The sequence below is a fragment of the Carassius gibelio genome, chromosome A16, assembly GCF_023724105.1.
Source record: "Carassius gibelio isolate Cgi1373 ecotype wild population from Czech Republic chromosome A16, carGib1.2-hapl.c, whole genome shotgun sequence".
NCBI classification, from domain to species: Eukaryota; Metazoa; Chordata; class Actinopteri; order Cypriniformes; family Cyprinidae; genus Carassius; species Carassius gibelio.
The window spans coordinates 7,188,676-7,201,328 of record NC_068386.1 but is presented as its reverse complement, the minus strand read 5'-3'; the positions used below and the strand labels follow the sequence as shown (position 1 = coordinate 7,201,328).

General features: G+C 36.0%; 2 protein-coding genes across 3 annotated transcripts; one reads left to right on the top strand and one right to left on the bottom strand.

Moving 5' to 3' along the window:
* Positions 1-5: 5 nt before the first annotated feature.
* Positions 6-10,060, top strand: zdhhc3a (zinc finger DHHC-type palmitoyltransferase 3a). 2 transcript variants are annotated; one of them, XM_052618136.1, is made up of 7 exons: positions 6-206; positions 1,137-1,456; positions 2,082-2,206; positions 3,773-3,869; positions 4,098-4,179; positions 5,401-5,531; positions 6,764-8,896. In XM_052618136.1, exons 2-7 carry the CDS (start codon positions 1,157-1,159, stop codon positions 6,920-6,922), a joined length of 894 nt encoding a protein of 297 aa, XP_052474096.1. In that variant the 5' UTR covers positions 6-206; positions 1,137-1,156; the 3' UTR covers positions 6,923-8,896. The 2 variants fall into 2 exon arrangements, with proteins under 2 accessions (XP_052474096.1, XP_052474095.1); XM_052618135.1 differs by lacking the exon at positions 6,764-8,896 and adding an exon at positions 9,677-10,060 and having other exon boundaries at positions 11-206.
* Positions 10,061-10,700: 640 nt separating this feature from the next.
* tmem42a (transmembrane protein 42a) lies at positions 10,701-12,128 on the bottom strand. Its single transcript, XM_052618128.1, has 3 exons — positions 11,803-12,128; positions 11,582-11,728; positions 10,701-11,488 (listed from the first exon to the last, which is right to left on the bottom strand). Exons 1-3 carry the CDS (start codon positions 11,977-11,979, stop codon positions 11,345-11,347), a joined length of 468 nt encoding a protein of 155 aa, XP_052474088.1. The 5' UTR covers positions 11,980-12,128; the 3' UTR covers positions 10,701-11,344.
* Positions 12,129-12,653: the final 525 nt, after the last annotated feature.

Here is a 12,653-nt window from a genome sequence, read left to right as displayed (position 1 = left end):
ATCAGTTTCTCCAGTGGAGGGAGTAGCTGCCACGGCACAAAAATGCAGCATTTCACCAGCCCTCGACTAATAATCGGGTAAACCACAATTTTTGTTAAAACACTGATGTCGAACATGCTCCCCTGTTAGCGTGGTCCATGCATGATCGGATCTTCTCGGCCTTGAGTGGGCGAGCAAACGCGAGGAGCTCCAGCGTCGCCAAATACGTGAGTATCGCTATGGCCAGGTAGCGCAGGTTTCTGTAAACAGCTGGATTACTGAATTCAGTGTTATTCAATCAAAATCGCTCTTTTGCTATATACATTCTATTTCATACGATTTAATAATATGATAAAAAGTGCGCTATGTGTTGTTGATGTTATATGGATGGTAATTTTCGCCACTGTGTTATTATTATGTCCTGTTTTTGATTCTTTGACTTTATAAACTAGACTTTGGGCTGTTTGGTGAAGTTGATTTTCTTTACATATTTTGAAACGCATAATGCTACTGCTAAATAATGTCAGGCACACTTGAACAATGCATGCTTGTCTCGTTATTGACCCGAGTAGATCGGAATGTCATCAGTAGGCATACAAGTTGGATGTATTGATCTGTGGACCATAAAGGGAGGTAAAAAAAAAACACTGGAACTACAATGTGTCCTCTTGTGACATTGTTGGTTCTGCTTTAGTGACTTTATCTGTCAGACTGCAGTTTCCATACTGCTGTGTCCACTAAATATGACCTTCTGGGTCTCCTAAAGCAGTGCTTCTCAACATTCAAGACCTCCCAGTTTAGTCAAATACAGGGTTTTTAATGATAAAATTGCATAATAATTTAAAATTATCGTTACTCACAAATAAATTTAGAGCTTGGCCTAGCTATATTATAAAAATGCCCATAACCTTTTAATATTTTATGAATTCCCTTGACTTTTACAGGTCTAGAAGTCAATATTTTTTTATTACCTTATATATCCAATAAGTAAAATTTGGAAGTTTTCTAATGCTCCTTGTTTGAGATCCACTGTCTAAACAAATCTATGCTCACCATCTTGTTTTGTGTGGTTTGTGAACTAAAAAAAAAATTATTTCAGTGATGAAATAAGGTAGATTTATCCATCTTTGTCTCTTTTTTTCCATTGCCACCGACAGGATGGCATCTCCGTGGTAGGATGAGAAGTCCAGTGCCACGTTTCAGGGACGTCGAGAGGCAGGCCAGTGGCCTGGAGCCCGCACACTGTCTTCCTCCCTGTCATGAGCGACAGAACAACATGTGGTTCATCAGAGATGCCTGCGGCATCGTTTGTGCGATCATCACCTGGCTTCTCGTCGTCTTTGCCGAGGTTGTTGTGTTGTTCGTCATGCTGATTCCTTCAAAGAGCCTTACCTACAGCCTGTTGAACGGCACCCTCTTCAACAGCCTGGCCTTCCTCGCCTTGGCGTCTCATTTCAGAGCCATGTGCACCGACCCGGTAAGTTTTTACTCAAATAATAAATGCTTTCAGTGTGCCTGGTGGGTAGAGGAGACAATTTCCCCCATTATAAGGGGATTCTGCAGGTATATGAGGGGAATTATAATGCTTATAAACTGAATTTAAATGATAACTTACTGTATCTCACTAAGAATAGTAATAATAATATATTTTAATAATATATATTTAATGATAATTATATTTGTTGCATCTATAATTATCTATATAAAATTGATAATAATAATATGTTCATGAGACATATTCTGTGTTAGTTTATTGCATGTTAACTATTAACATTAATCATGTTGAAGATTCAGTTAAGTCGCACAATTTGTAATTAATAACTGATGTTATCATTTCCCCCAGAGCTCACAGCCAAGATAAAATCTTGTAATTTAGCTTCTAGCAACACCATTAATGTTTACTATTAACCAGTTACCTAGATATAAAATAGACATTCATTTGAATTCAGTAGGTACCGAAACTTATGTAAAAAATATTGAGCATAAATGTCATCCCTGTAGCTGTTTTCCCCCCTAGTCTACCCTAAATCTTCATCAGGGTGTCATAAATGCTTCCCATAATACTATTAAAATGTTGCTGAAGTTGCTTGATGCTTTCTTAGGGAGCCGTGCCAAAGGGAAACGCCACTAAGGAGTACATCGAGAGCCTGCAGCTGAAGCCTGGCCAGGTGGTTTACAAATGTCCCAAATGCTGCAGTATCAAGCCGGATAGAGCTCACCACTGCAGGTGAGAGAGGAGCATGTGGAGACGTAGATGCGTAACGGGAGCTGCACTATTCATCATGCTCATATTAACGTCCATGGTTTTTTTGTTTCGTTTTTTTGCTGCATTAAAAGAATTTTAGATGCATTTAAAAGAGTTGGACAAAATAATGTGAACACCTGGGAAATCAGCCATATTTCATTATTAAAGATTTTTACCACCATTCGAATTGAAAACAGCTTCCGATACAGATTCATACAACTTCTGAACAGTCTCCATTGGAAAGTCTTCGTCTGTCAATGTTGAAGGAATCTGCTCGTCCATCTGCTTGCAGTGGTCCTGCAGTGTTCAAGTCAGGTGATTGAGCTTGCCAGGGTAGATGTTGAAGTTTGTCTTGCCGTTCCAACTGTTCAGGTTTTATGATCATGACACCATATTTTAGCAATTTAGCGATTGCAGCTCTTACATGGATGCTGGCTTTGTGAAATTCTCTTTAGTTGGTTTCGTGGAAACAGGATGTTCAAGGTGAATCCTGCGGTTTGCTGTCATTTTGTGGCAGTTGTTCTGTGTTTTTAGGACACAATCCTCCTTAGTGTTTGACAGTCTCTATTATTCACTTTTGGTTTTCTTCCATCATTCCTCTTCGTTATGCCATGCTTTATGTATGCAGTCATAATCATAAAGACTGCGGAAAACCAAACAACACCCTAAAACACCAAGTAATTGGGCTGTTACATAAGCTCCTGCTAAACAGGCTCCCGTGAATTGTCCCTTTTGGAAATTTCACAGTTTATACAACACTGATATACAAACCTAGAGAATATAGACAACACAAAAATAATCACAATGTTGGTAATGTCATTGTTGCCTATGCAAATGATATTAACTATTATAGTCACACTATTTTGTCCAACCCCAGGGCATGAAGCTGAATATATATATATACACAGTACAGACCAAAAGTTTGAACACACCTTCTCATTCAAAGCGTTTTTTTATTTATTTTCATGACTATGAAAATTGTAGATTCACACTGAAGGCATCAAAACTATGAATTAACACATGTGGAATAATATATGGAATTATATACATAACAAAAAAGTGTGAAAAACTGAAAATATGTCATATTGTAGGTTCTTCAAAGTAGCCACCTTTTGCTTTGATTACTGCTTTGCACACTCTTGGCTTTCTCTTGATGAGCTTCAAGAGGTAATCACCTGAAATGGTCTTGAAGGAGTTCCCCGAGAGATGCTTAGCACTTGTTGGCCCTTTTGCCTTCTGTCTGTGGTCCAGCTCACCCCTAAACCATCTCGATTGGGTTCAGGTCTGGTGACTGTGGAGGTCAGGTCATCACTCTCATCTTGGTCAAATAGCCCTTGATGCCTTCAGTGTGACTCTACAATTTTCATAGTCAGAAAGAAAACTCTTTGAATGAGAAGGTGTGTCCTAACTTTTGGTCTGTACTGTATATACGGTATATAAAAAACATATCTTCAGACCATTGTTTTGATAACTGTCTTTCATTTTAAGTGTTAAGGTGACTTTTTCATCTCTTTCTTTTCTCCACTCCCCTTTTCAAACTCATTTTAGTGTTTGTAAGCGCTGTATACGGAAGATGGATCATCATTGCCCTTGGGTAAACAATTGTGTGGGGGAAAATAACCAGAAGTACTTTGTGCTTTTCACAGTAAGTACTAAATAAAATCTCATTGTGTGCATTTCTAACAATACCACAAACACAGTTGTGTTTGCCACATTTTACAAGTGTTGCATTTTAATGCAACTAGTTCTGGACTTGCTGATAAAAGTCCAGTCCTTTCCCTCTGAATTTGAAAGTATCATTAATAAAATTCATTCTGGTTATTTGAAATCGACACTGATAAACATCTAATGTTGGTGCTGGTGTGTTTTTCAGATGTACATTTTCCTGATCTCTCTGCATTCCTTGGTCATGGTGGTCTTTCATTTTCTCTACTGCTTTGAAGATGACTGGACAAGTAAGTAAGAAAAGCAAGTTATTGTTAGCAAGACTGATAACTTGACCCCAGTGACCTCTAGGTGTCAGGTCAGATCATGGCAAGCATGCAATTTAGAACTTGAAAAAGCTTTCTACTGGAAAAAGCATTCCAACCTTTGCAAATACAGATACAGTACTTCTTAAAGTCACAGTTCACCCAAAAATGTAAATGTTCGTTCCAAACTTATATTTATTTCCAGTTCGTTCTAATGAATACACTGATTACAATGTAAATAACTTTTTTTAATCTCTAAAAAGCATGCTAAAGCACTATGAAAGTATCATAAAAATAGACCATTGTCTGTGTGAATGTGGAAGTTGATGTGTGTGAGAACAAAAAATTGCTGCTGTGCACTTTTTTATGATTGACAAACAGTAGTATGTACAGTAAATGTAATATAATGTCCGTTTTATTTGTACAAATAGTGGACCGGTAATGAAGAAGGGGAAGCGATATATAATCAAATGTTGTGAGCTGGATTCAAACACACATTGTTCAGATGCGCGCCACAGTTTGAGTTTTTAGTTTTTCAACCTGTGTTTGCTGCTGGCGTGCTTTTGGGAGGTTATTTAGAAGAGAAAGGGAATTAATTTCATCATCATAACCATTCAAAAGTAAATAAATTTAGTCACTCTCAAGTTGTTTCAAACCTGTATGGGTTTCTGTCTTCTGCCGAACACAAAAGAAGATATTTTTAATAATGTTGGTTACCAAACAGTTGACGGTAGCTGTTGACTTCCATAGTATTTGTTTCACATACTATAGAAGTCAGTGGGTACTGCCAACTGTTTGAGTGTATTTTTGACCAAATAAATGCAGTCTTGCTGAGTACGAGACTTCTTTCATAAACAAAAAAATAATAATAATCTTACTGACCCCAAAATTTTGAACTGTAGCAATAGCAAAAAAAAAACTTACCAATGGAGTTTTCAAACAGGTCACTGGTATATTGCTAACCAAGCTTGGTTTAACAGTCTAGCCTCTTAACCCTTGTGCCAAGCCTGTTATGTTTCAATTTGCACATGCAGATACAGAAGTGTTGCTAGAAATTCATACCCACAAACCCTTTTAACCCTTTAATTTTCTAATTCTACCCAGACAGAATGAGAACGAGTCTGGGATTTTACAGTAGTGTTAATATATTGTCTAGCTGTATGTGTGTTAAGGCTGTATGTGTTCCCTCTCCTCTCCTGACCCCAGAGTGCAGTACCTTCTCCCCTCCAGCCACTGTCATCCTCCTCATCCTCCTGTGCTTTGAGGGCCTCCTCTTCCTCATCTTCACCTCTGTGATGTTTGGCACCCAGATCCATTCCATCTGCACAGATGAGACGGTAAGAGATTGCTTCTTTTCAGTAGATGGGCGAACGTGGCGGAGGTAGTGCTTGTGGTCTGATAGGCGTTTGTTAGTTTAATGGTTAATGCGTGTGGACAGTTTTACCAAAAATGCTACTGTGCTTGAAGTGAAATGTTACACATATGCAACAAGTATAAAATCATGGTGTATTGAATAAGAGTACACTAGTAGCATACATCCACACTGCTTATTTGGCACATACATTGTTTACTTATTATTAGAATATCCTGCACATGATTATACATGATATTGACACTTGAAATGTGATTCCAAATGATCCAGTGCTTTGGACAACATACTTGCATAACACATAGTCTGTTTTCTTCTAACAACTGACCTGAAAAACACAATCCACACTTATTCCTGGCCTATAAAATCAGATATTGATTTAAAACGTATTCTGAGGTGTATGCTATTTGATTCTCTTTGTTGGACTTTGTTGGACTTTTCAACGTCAATAATAACGAGAAATGTTTCTTGAGCACCAAATCTGCATATTAGAAGGATTTCTGAAGGATGTGACACAGAAGACTGGATAATGATGATGACAATTCAGCTTTGCATCACAGGAATAAATAATTTTTATTTATATATATTGAAAGCTGTAATAATATTTCACAATATTACTGTTATATTGTATTTTTGATCAAATAAATGAAACCTTGGTGAGTCTTTAAAAAAGTGACATCTTACTGACACCAGATATTTAATGGCAGTGCATAATGTGTTCAGTATGACAATTCAACGCATTCATTTTGAAAAAGTAATAAGTATGTTTTTTTGTTAATGTATATGTAAAAAAAACCTGGTAAAAATATAATGTAAATAAGGCATGCAACCTGTCATCCTAAAATGCAGTGCACACAATTTGACCAGTTTTCCTAGTGTGATAAATAAACCTGAAATAAATTTTTCTTTCTTGAATCTTTCTTTGTTTGGAATATTGAGAGTGAAGTTATTTTTACATAATAAGAATATATAATACATTACGCTTCATAATCTTTTTATAAAAATAAGTTGGCAGTATTCAGTAATATATCAACATAATCATAGTGGCATCACTATGAAAATCACACTATATCAACTTTTCTAAGATAAAACAAAAATATGGTTAAAGTTCTGTGTTTATGGAATGGGTCAGTTGTTCTTTTCCTCTTTTGTTTTGACATATTCACACACTCTGAAGTCTCGGTTATCTCTTGTTTTTAGGGCATAGAGCAGTTGAAAAAGGAAGAGAGAAGATGGGCTAAAAAAACAAAATGGATGAACATGAAGGCGGTATTCGGACACCCCTTCTCGATAGCATGGTTTAGCCCGTTTTCCACCCCCGACCACGGGAAAGCTGACCCCTACCAGTATGTGGTCTGAGCTCAGGAAGCTTTAAGCTAGAGACTCGAGTGCACTTGGACTGACCTTATAAAACAGCGTCTTTTAATTTGTTTGTAACCCCGACTTGAGCAGAGCATTTACCAGTGAGACGATATCACCTTCCTCTTCTTTTTTTTCAGAGAACAAATCATTGCATATCCAATTATCCTTGCCTCTATTTATTTCAATTAAGAACAGAAAGCCGATCCTTTATCATGTCATAATCTCAAGCATCTCTGCCTAGCTACACCGAAATGAAGATGAATGTTGCGCAGATAATAGAAGCCAATTTATGCTAATATAATCACTATTGTAATCCTGCCAGACTGTCCACAATGATAACCTACTTTCTGAAGGTGCTTTTAAATATTCTGTTAATTCTCTATACCTAGCTACAGTATAGTACTCCAGCCCTTTCCTGGTTAACGATCTAAGAGCACTGACAACCATTCTCTAAAATGGTTTATTATGCAGATCAAATTTATTATACAGATTTGGGGTCGTTTATACCAAGGACCATAACTGTAATGATAACTAGAAATCATTCTAATTCTATGAAAATAGTGAAGTCCATACCACACCGAGGAACAGTCTCATTGGAATCACTCTCAGAACTAATTTAACCAGCTCATGAATTATTGAAAACATTGACAGCCAATCGGAATCCACCAGACTTTAAAGAGATCAAACATTTATAAGCACTTCTTAAAAACAGATCCATCATTATAATTCTAGTTATCCTTATATGTATCATTCTTGGTGTGAACAGGCCTTAAAATTATTGACTTAAGCTGTATAAAAAGTAGTATATAAACAATATAGGATGCTTAAAGGTGCTGTAGGGAACTTTTGTAAAAAAATTTTTTTACATATTTATTAAACCTGTCATTATGTCCTGACAGTAGAAAATGAGACAGATAATCTGTGAAAAAAAATCAAGCTCCTCTGGCTCCTCCCAGTGGTCCTATTGCCATTTGCAGAAAGTCATGCGATCCCGGTAAAAAACAACCAATCAGAGCTGCGGTCCGTAACTTTGTTTGTGTTCAAAATGTAGAAAAATTTATATAATAAGCGAGTACACCATGAATCCATTTTCCAAACCGTGTTTTTAGCTTGTCCTGAATCACTAGGGTGCACCTATAATAAGTGTTTATATATATATTATTTTAGATTGCTTCGGGGATACCGTGGCGGAGTAACCCAGTACCTTTGTGATTCTTCATAGACATAAACAGAGAGAAGTAGTTCCGGCTACGATGTTCTTCCGCAAGACGCAAGCAGTTCTGTTTATTAACCGCTAGAGCGTCAAAAGTTCCCTACCGCAGCTTTAACAGGGGTATAAATATGTTCTGACAAAACTTGGATTCAAGTGATTCTATACTAAACAATGCATTCATAATCTGGTTTGATTATTTTATTTTTAAATATGGTAATTAACAGAAATGTAGCTAAAGGGACCGTTCATACTGTAAATGAATACTGACTAAGCAATACACTCGCTTTTACATCGACAAGTATTGCACAACAGAATTAATCTATTATTAAATTCCATAATCAGTCAGATAATAATTCTATTGAAATGATAAAGACTTTATAAATGTAAAAAAAAAAAAAAAGTGTTTTGAGATATTATGGGTACATTTGCTGTTATACATACGATTTTGAGTGATAACAGTACTTATGTTACTCATCAGATTTACTTGTATTTTTTTTTTTTAAGAGCTGATTCACCCGGTATGTTTCCATAAACCTGGTTTGCAGAAATGTTTAAGAAAGGAACAGGCTTAAGAAATGTGTGTGTTCTCGACAACTTAATTGATTCACCATTGTTTTGGTTAATTGCATTTTACATTTTATTAATGTACATTTTTGTTATGATGAACGGATGATATGTGCTTGAACTTTAAATGTGTATGAAGAAGACAATCATTCTGTTCTTCTCTGACAGATGGTAAATTAAAAACATGAACACTCTGTCATTAGTGTGTGACAATGTGTTAAAGTATCCGACAGTGGATTAACGTCTAAAAGAAGGATGACATGAAAACGAGCATCTGAAAAACCATTCACATTGCAAAATCACTGTTGTAATCTCCCGAGAGATCCAAAATGTGTGCAATTTTGCTCTGCCTCTATCTTCCTGTCAACTTCCTGTCTGTCTTTAACACTAACCTAGTTTCCCTTTTATGTTGTTTTATGAGTAGTTCCTTTGCTCATAAATATCTAATCTCTGTTTTTTGGGGAATTAAAATGTATAAAAAAGCAACTAATTATATTTAGAATTAAATTAGGCTGATGTCCCTGTATGATTGGTCTGAGATGGAGGTAAGCTTTGATTGCTAACGGTATAAAGACATTTTCGTTCATTCAACACAATGCATGCTGTTTAAAATAGTCTGTTTTTTATTTTCCTTTTGAAACCACATTTGGAATGCGATGGCATGCTGCATGCTCCGTGTGTTTTTAATTTGAGCAATAAAGTGAAAGTCGCACCATTTCTTCCAGTTGGGTTATTTCATATTAAAGATTAAACACTAGCAGCACGCAGGTGCATGATTAAAATGAATCGCTTTCCATGCCTTATTTACCATAGTAACCATTTGCTTTCCTTTTCAGTTCAATCAGTGGAATTTAATTTCTTTCTCGCTTTTTTTTTTGGCAATATGGGTGTTGTTTTCTATCTATTTATGGATTATATTATTTCATATCTCTTTCAAGAATCACAGAGGTGTTTTTTTTCTTTCTTTTTTTCAGGGCATTGAAAAGTTGAAGCGAGAAGACCCTACATGGGAGAAGACTACATCCTGGGAAGCTATGAAGTTTGCGTTCGGAGGGCCTCTTTCTATGACCTGGTTTAGCCCTTTTACAGATCTCTCCTGCCAGAAAGATACTTCAGATCCTGTTCCCATGTTCCCACAGGGAGAGATCATTGAGGAAGATGTGATTGAGATTCCTTTGGAACCTCATTAGATCAAAATGGTTAAACTCTTGAGATTCAAATGCATATTTCCTGCCTTGGACTTGCAAAGAGACTACTGTGGACATTTGATTAATAATAATAATGCAGTGCCTTGAAGCAGTTTTTAAAACCAAAAATACATCTTGTTCTTCTAAAGAGAAACTTATATCCTATATATATATATATATATATATATATATATATATATATATATATATATATATATATATATATATAGACACACAAACACACACACACACACACACACACAGTATACGATGTATCCCAAATTGCCTGAAATTGAAACACACTCTGAAATGGCAGCAAAGCAATAAATATACAAATTTAGGTGCAGGATTTGACAATAAAAACATATGGTGCCCATTTGTATACCTGTTGAGCCTTTCCAATAATTAGCAAAAATGCTTTTAAGACTTACTATACCATACCAGGATTTGAGTGATCTATCACAATTGTATTGTTCTATGACATGCCTTTCATTTTATTGTATTTATGACCTTTTAAAATATTCTCTTACTGTGCTTCTTTCCATTACAGGCTTCATTATTGTTCTTTGTTGTGTTCTTTTCTTTCCATTACCTTGTGTTTCCCATGGCTGCACAACTCCATTTTAAGCTTCTTCAAATAAATGTGCTTTTTTGTTGTTGTCTGAATCAAAGTGTATGGCTGCATGTGGGCTCCCACATAATACCAGGTCAACTTTAAAATGTGATTTCTGAGTAAAATATATAATAATGTCCTGCTGTGCTAAACAAATACTACTTTTGGGATTGGGTTTTCTCTAAAATAGAGTCCAGGTCAGTGGTTTGACACACAATAGACATTTAATAAGCAAAAATATTTACCCACTCACTAACAGTGTGTGCATCCCATTCACTACTTTATTCTAACTGAAGTGTGAAATCAGGTTTTACTTTGGAAGGCATGGAATTGAAAAAGGATATCTCTAAGAAAGATAAGATATTTTTTGAGATTCACAACTGTATTTGGTCAAATATCAAGCAAAAATATATATCATAAACATTTCATGTCATAGTAATAAACAATAATATAAACTCATTTATTATAAACTTGCATATTCCCTTGATGGCTAAATTTTGCAGTAACTTGCATGATTGATGCAAGATATAGAACAAGTCCAGTGCATGACTATAGGCTCAAAGTTACATACATTTCAAGGCTTTGCATTATGTAACTGTTCACGTTATTGACACGGATACATAAAAATAAATTACCTGCAGAAGTTTTATAAAACAATCCTATGACAGAAATATATATGCATATATATATATATAAACACACACATTTAGCATAGATAATTCCATCATACAAGTGTGCATAAATGATTCTTATTAGCTCCTAGTGCTTCTTCACACCATTTCACTTGATTGGTCTCATATCCAAGCATTGTGTAAGGCATTGTTGTTCCCTGTATTCTTCTGTCACTCATATTTCTTATTTGCATTTTCCTGTGGAGCCTGAGGAGTTGATCCATGCAAGACAAGAAGCCCTGTCAGGGTCAAAATGATACCAACCCACCACAGTGTGGCATGAGTTTCACCAAAGATCACATGTCCAAGAAAAGCCTGAAAAAGAGACAAAAATAAATCATTAAATAACTTGTCTTCTCAAATTAATTTGAGAGTTTAAGAGGGTAAAGAAAAAGAAAAAAAAATTACAGAGGAGATAAAATTTGAGGCAGTGGTGGTCACAGTGGCCCGGGCAGAGGAAGACGAGTGTCTGAGTGCTTTGGCGAAGAAGGTCCACATCACAGCATTGCAGGTGAACAGAAGACCACCACAAAGCAGCCGCAGGGGTATATGTAACTGTGATAACATCACAACATCACAATGACACTGTGTTCATTTAAACATAGATGCATATATAGAACACTTCTTACCCAGTCACAAGTTGTGGTATCAACTCCATCAGTGTTTTCCTGTCCATCTGTCCAGATCTTTAGCCCCGTTTCACAAACATCTTTCAGGTAATCAGCACCCAGGGACAACTTAGCAGAAGATGATGCTAAAGCTGCTAGAAACCCCGCCATTAACGCATAAAACACGCCTGGCAACATGATTACAACTCTGTCCGACTGAGTCACTTAGTCTCCACTGTGATAATAGTATTATTTTACCCCCATATTTTACATTTAAGATATAAAACGATAATGAAACTTCCTACTGTGCATCACAGAAATAAATCAAACAGGTAACGTTAGAGCAATATCCGCGTGAAACGGTGTTACGTTAGTCATTAAATGGGCGGGACTTTGCGTTGTAGGTTTAAAATAGAATGCCGTATTTTAAATAATTTCCATGCATTTTCAGTGTAATTGCTTTTTAATAATGAGGTGTCATTATTCAGGTAAAAATTATTATCTGGACCACTGCTGAAGAATTTATAGGCTTGATGTGAGAAGTGTTACTTTTCTCAACGTTTTTAATAATGGACCAATCACTGTCATTTGTGATTACAGCGTAAGATTTATTTTAAAATCATTTTATTTTAAAATCATTTTTTATTTCAATTTGTATAACCATTAACATCTACACGTTTAATTTTTATACGTGTTACTGTAAAAATGTCTCTAATAAGGCAAAACGCCCTCTGTGATTTGAACATGGCTCCGTTGAGAATTTGACTTTCTGAGCCACCAAGCGCCTCGTGAGGAAATCAATTGTAGTGGTGACGCTGGAAAGTTATCATTAGCTCCCAATGTTAGAAACACAGAAAGCGCTGATTGGTCGT

Bases quoted from the DNA above. Each gene is read 5' to 3' on its own strand.
- zdhhc3a (XM_052618135.1), top strand. From the start codon at position 1,157: ATGAGAAGTCCAGTGCCACGTTTCAGGGACGTCGAGAGGCAGGCCAGT. The intron at 2,207-3,772 runs GTGAGAGAGGAG...AACTCATTTTAG, and splicing joins GATAGAGCTCACCACTGCAG to TGTTTGTAAGCGCTGTATAC. The intron at 4,180-5,400 runs GTAAGTAAGAAA...TCCTGACCCCAG, and splicing joins CTTTGAAGATGACTGGACAA to AGTGCAGTACCTTCTCCCCT.
- tmem42a (XM_052618128.1), bottom strand. From the start codon at position 11,979: ATGTTGCCAGGCGTGTTTTATGCGTTAATGGCGGGGTTTCTAGCAGCT. The intron at 11,729-11,802 runs GTAAGAAGTGTT...ATGTTATCACAG, and splicing joins ATACCACAACTTGTGACTGG to TTACATATACCCCTGCGGCT. The intron at 11,489-11,581 runs GTAATTTTTTTT...TCTCTTTTTCAG, and splicing joins CCTCAAATTTTATCTCCTCT to GCTTTTCTTGGACATGTGAT.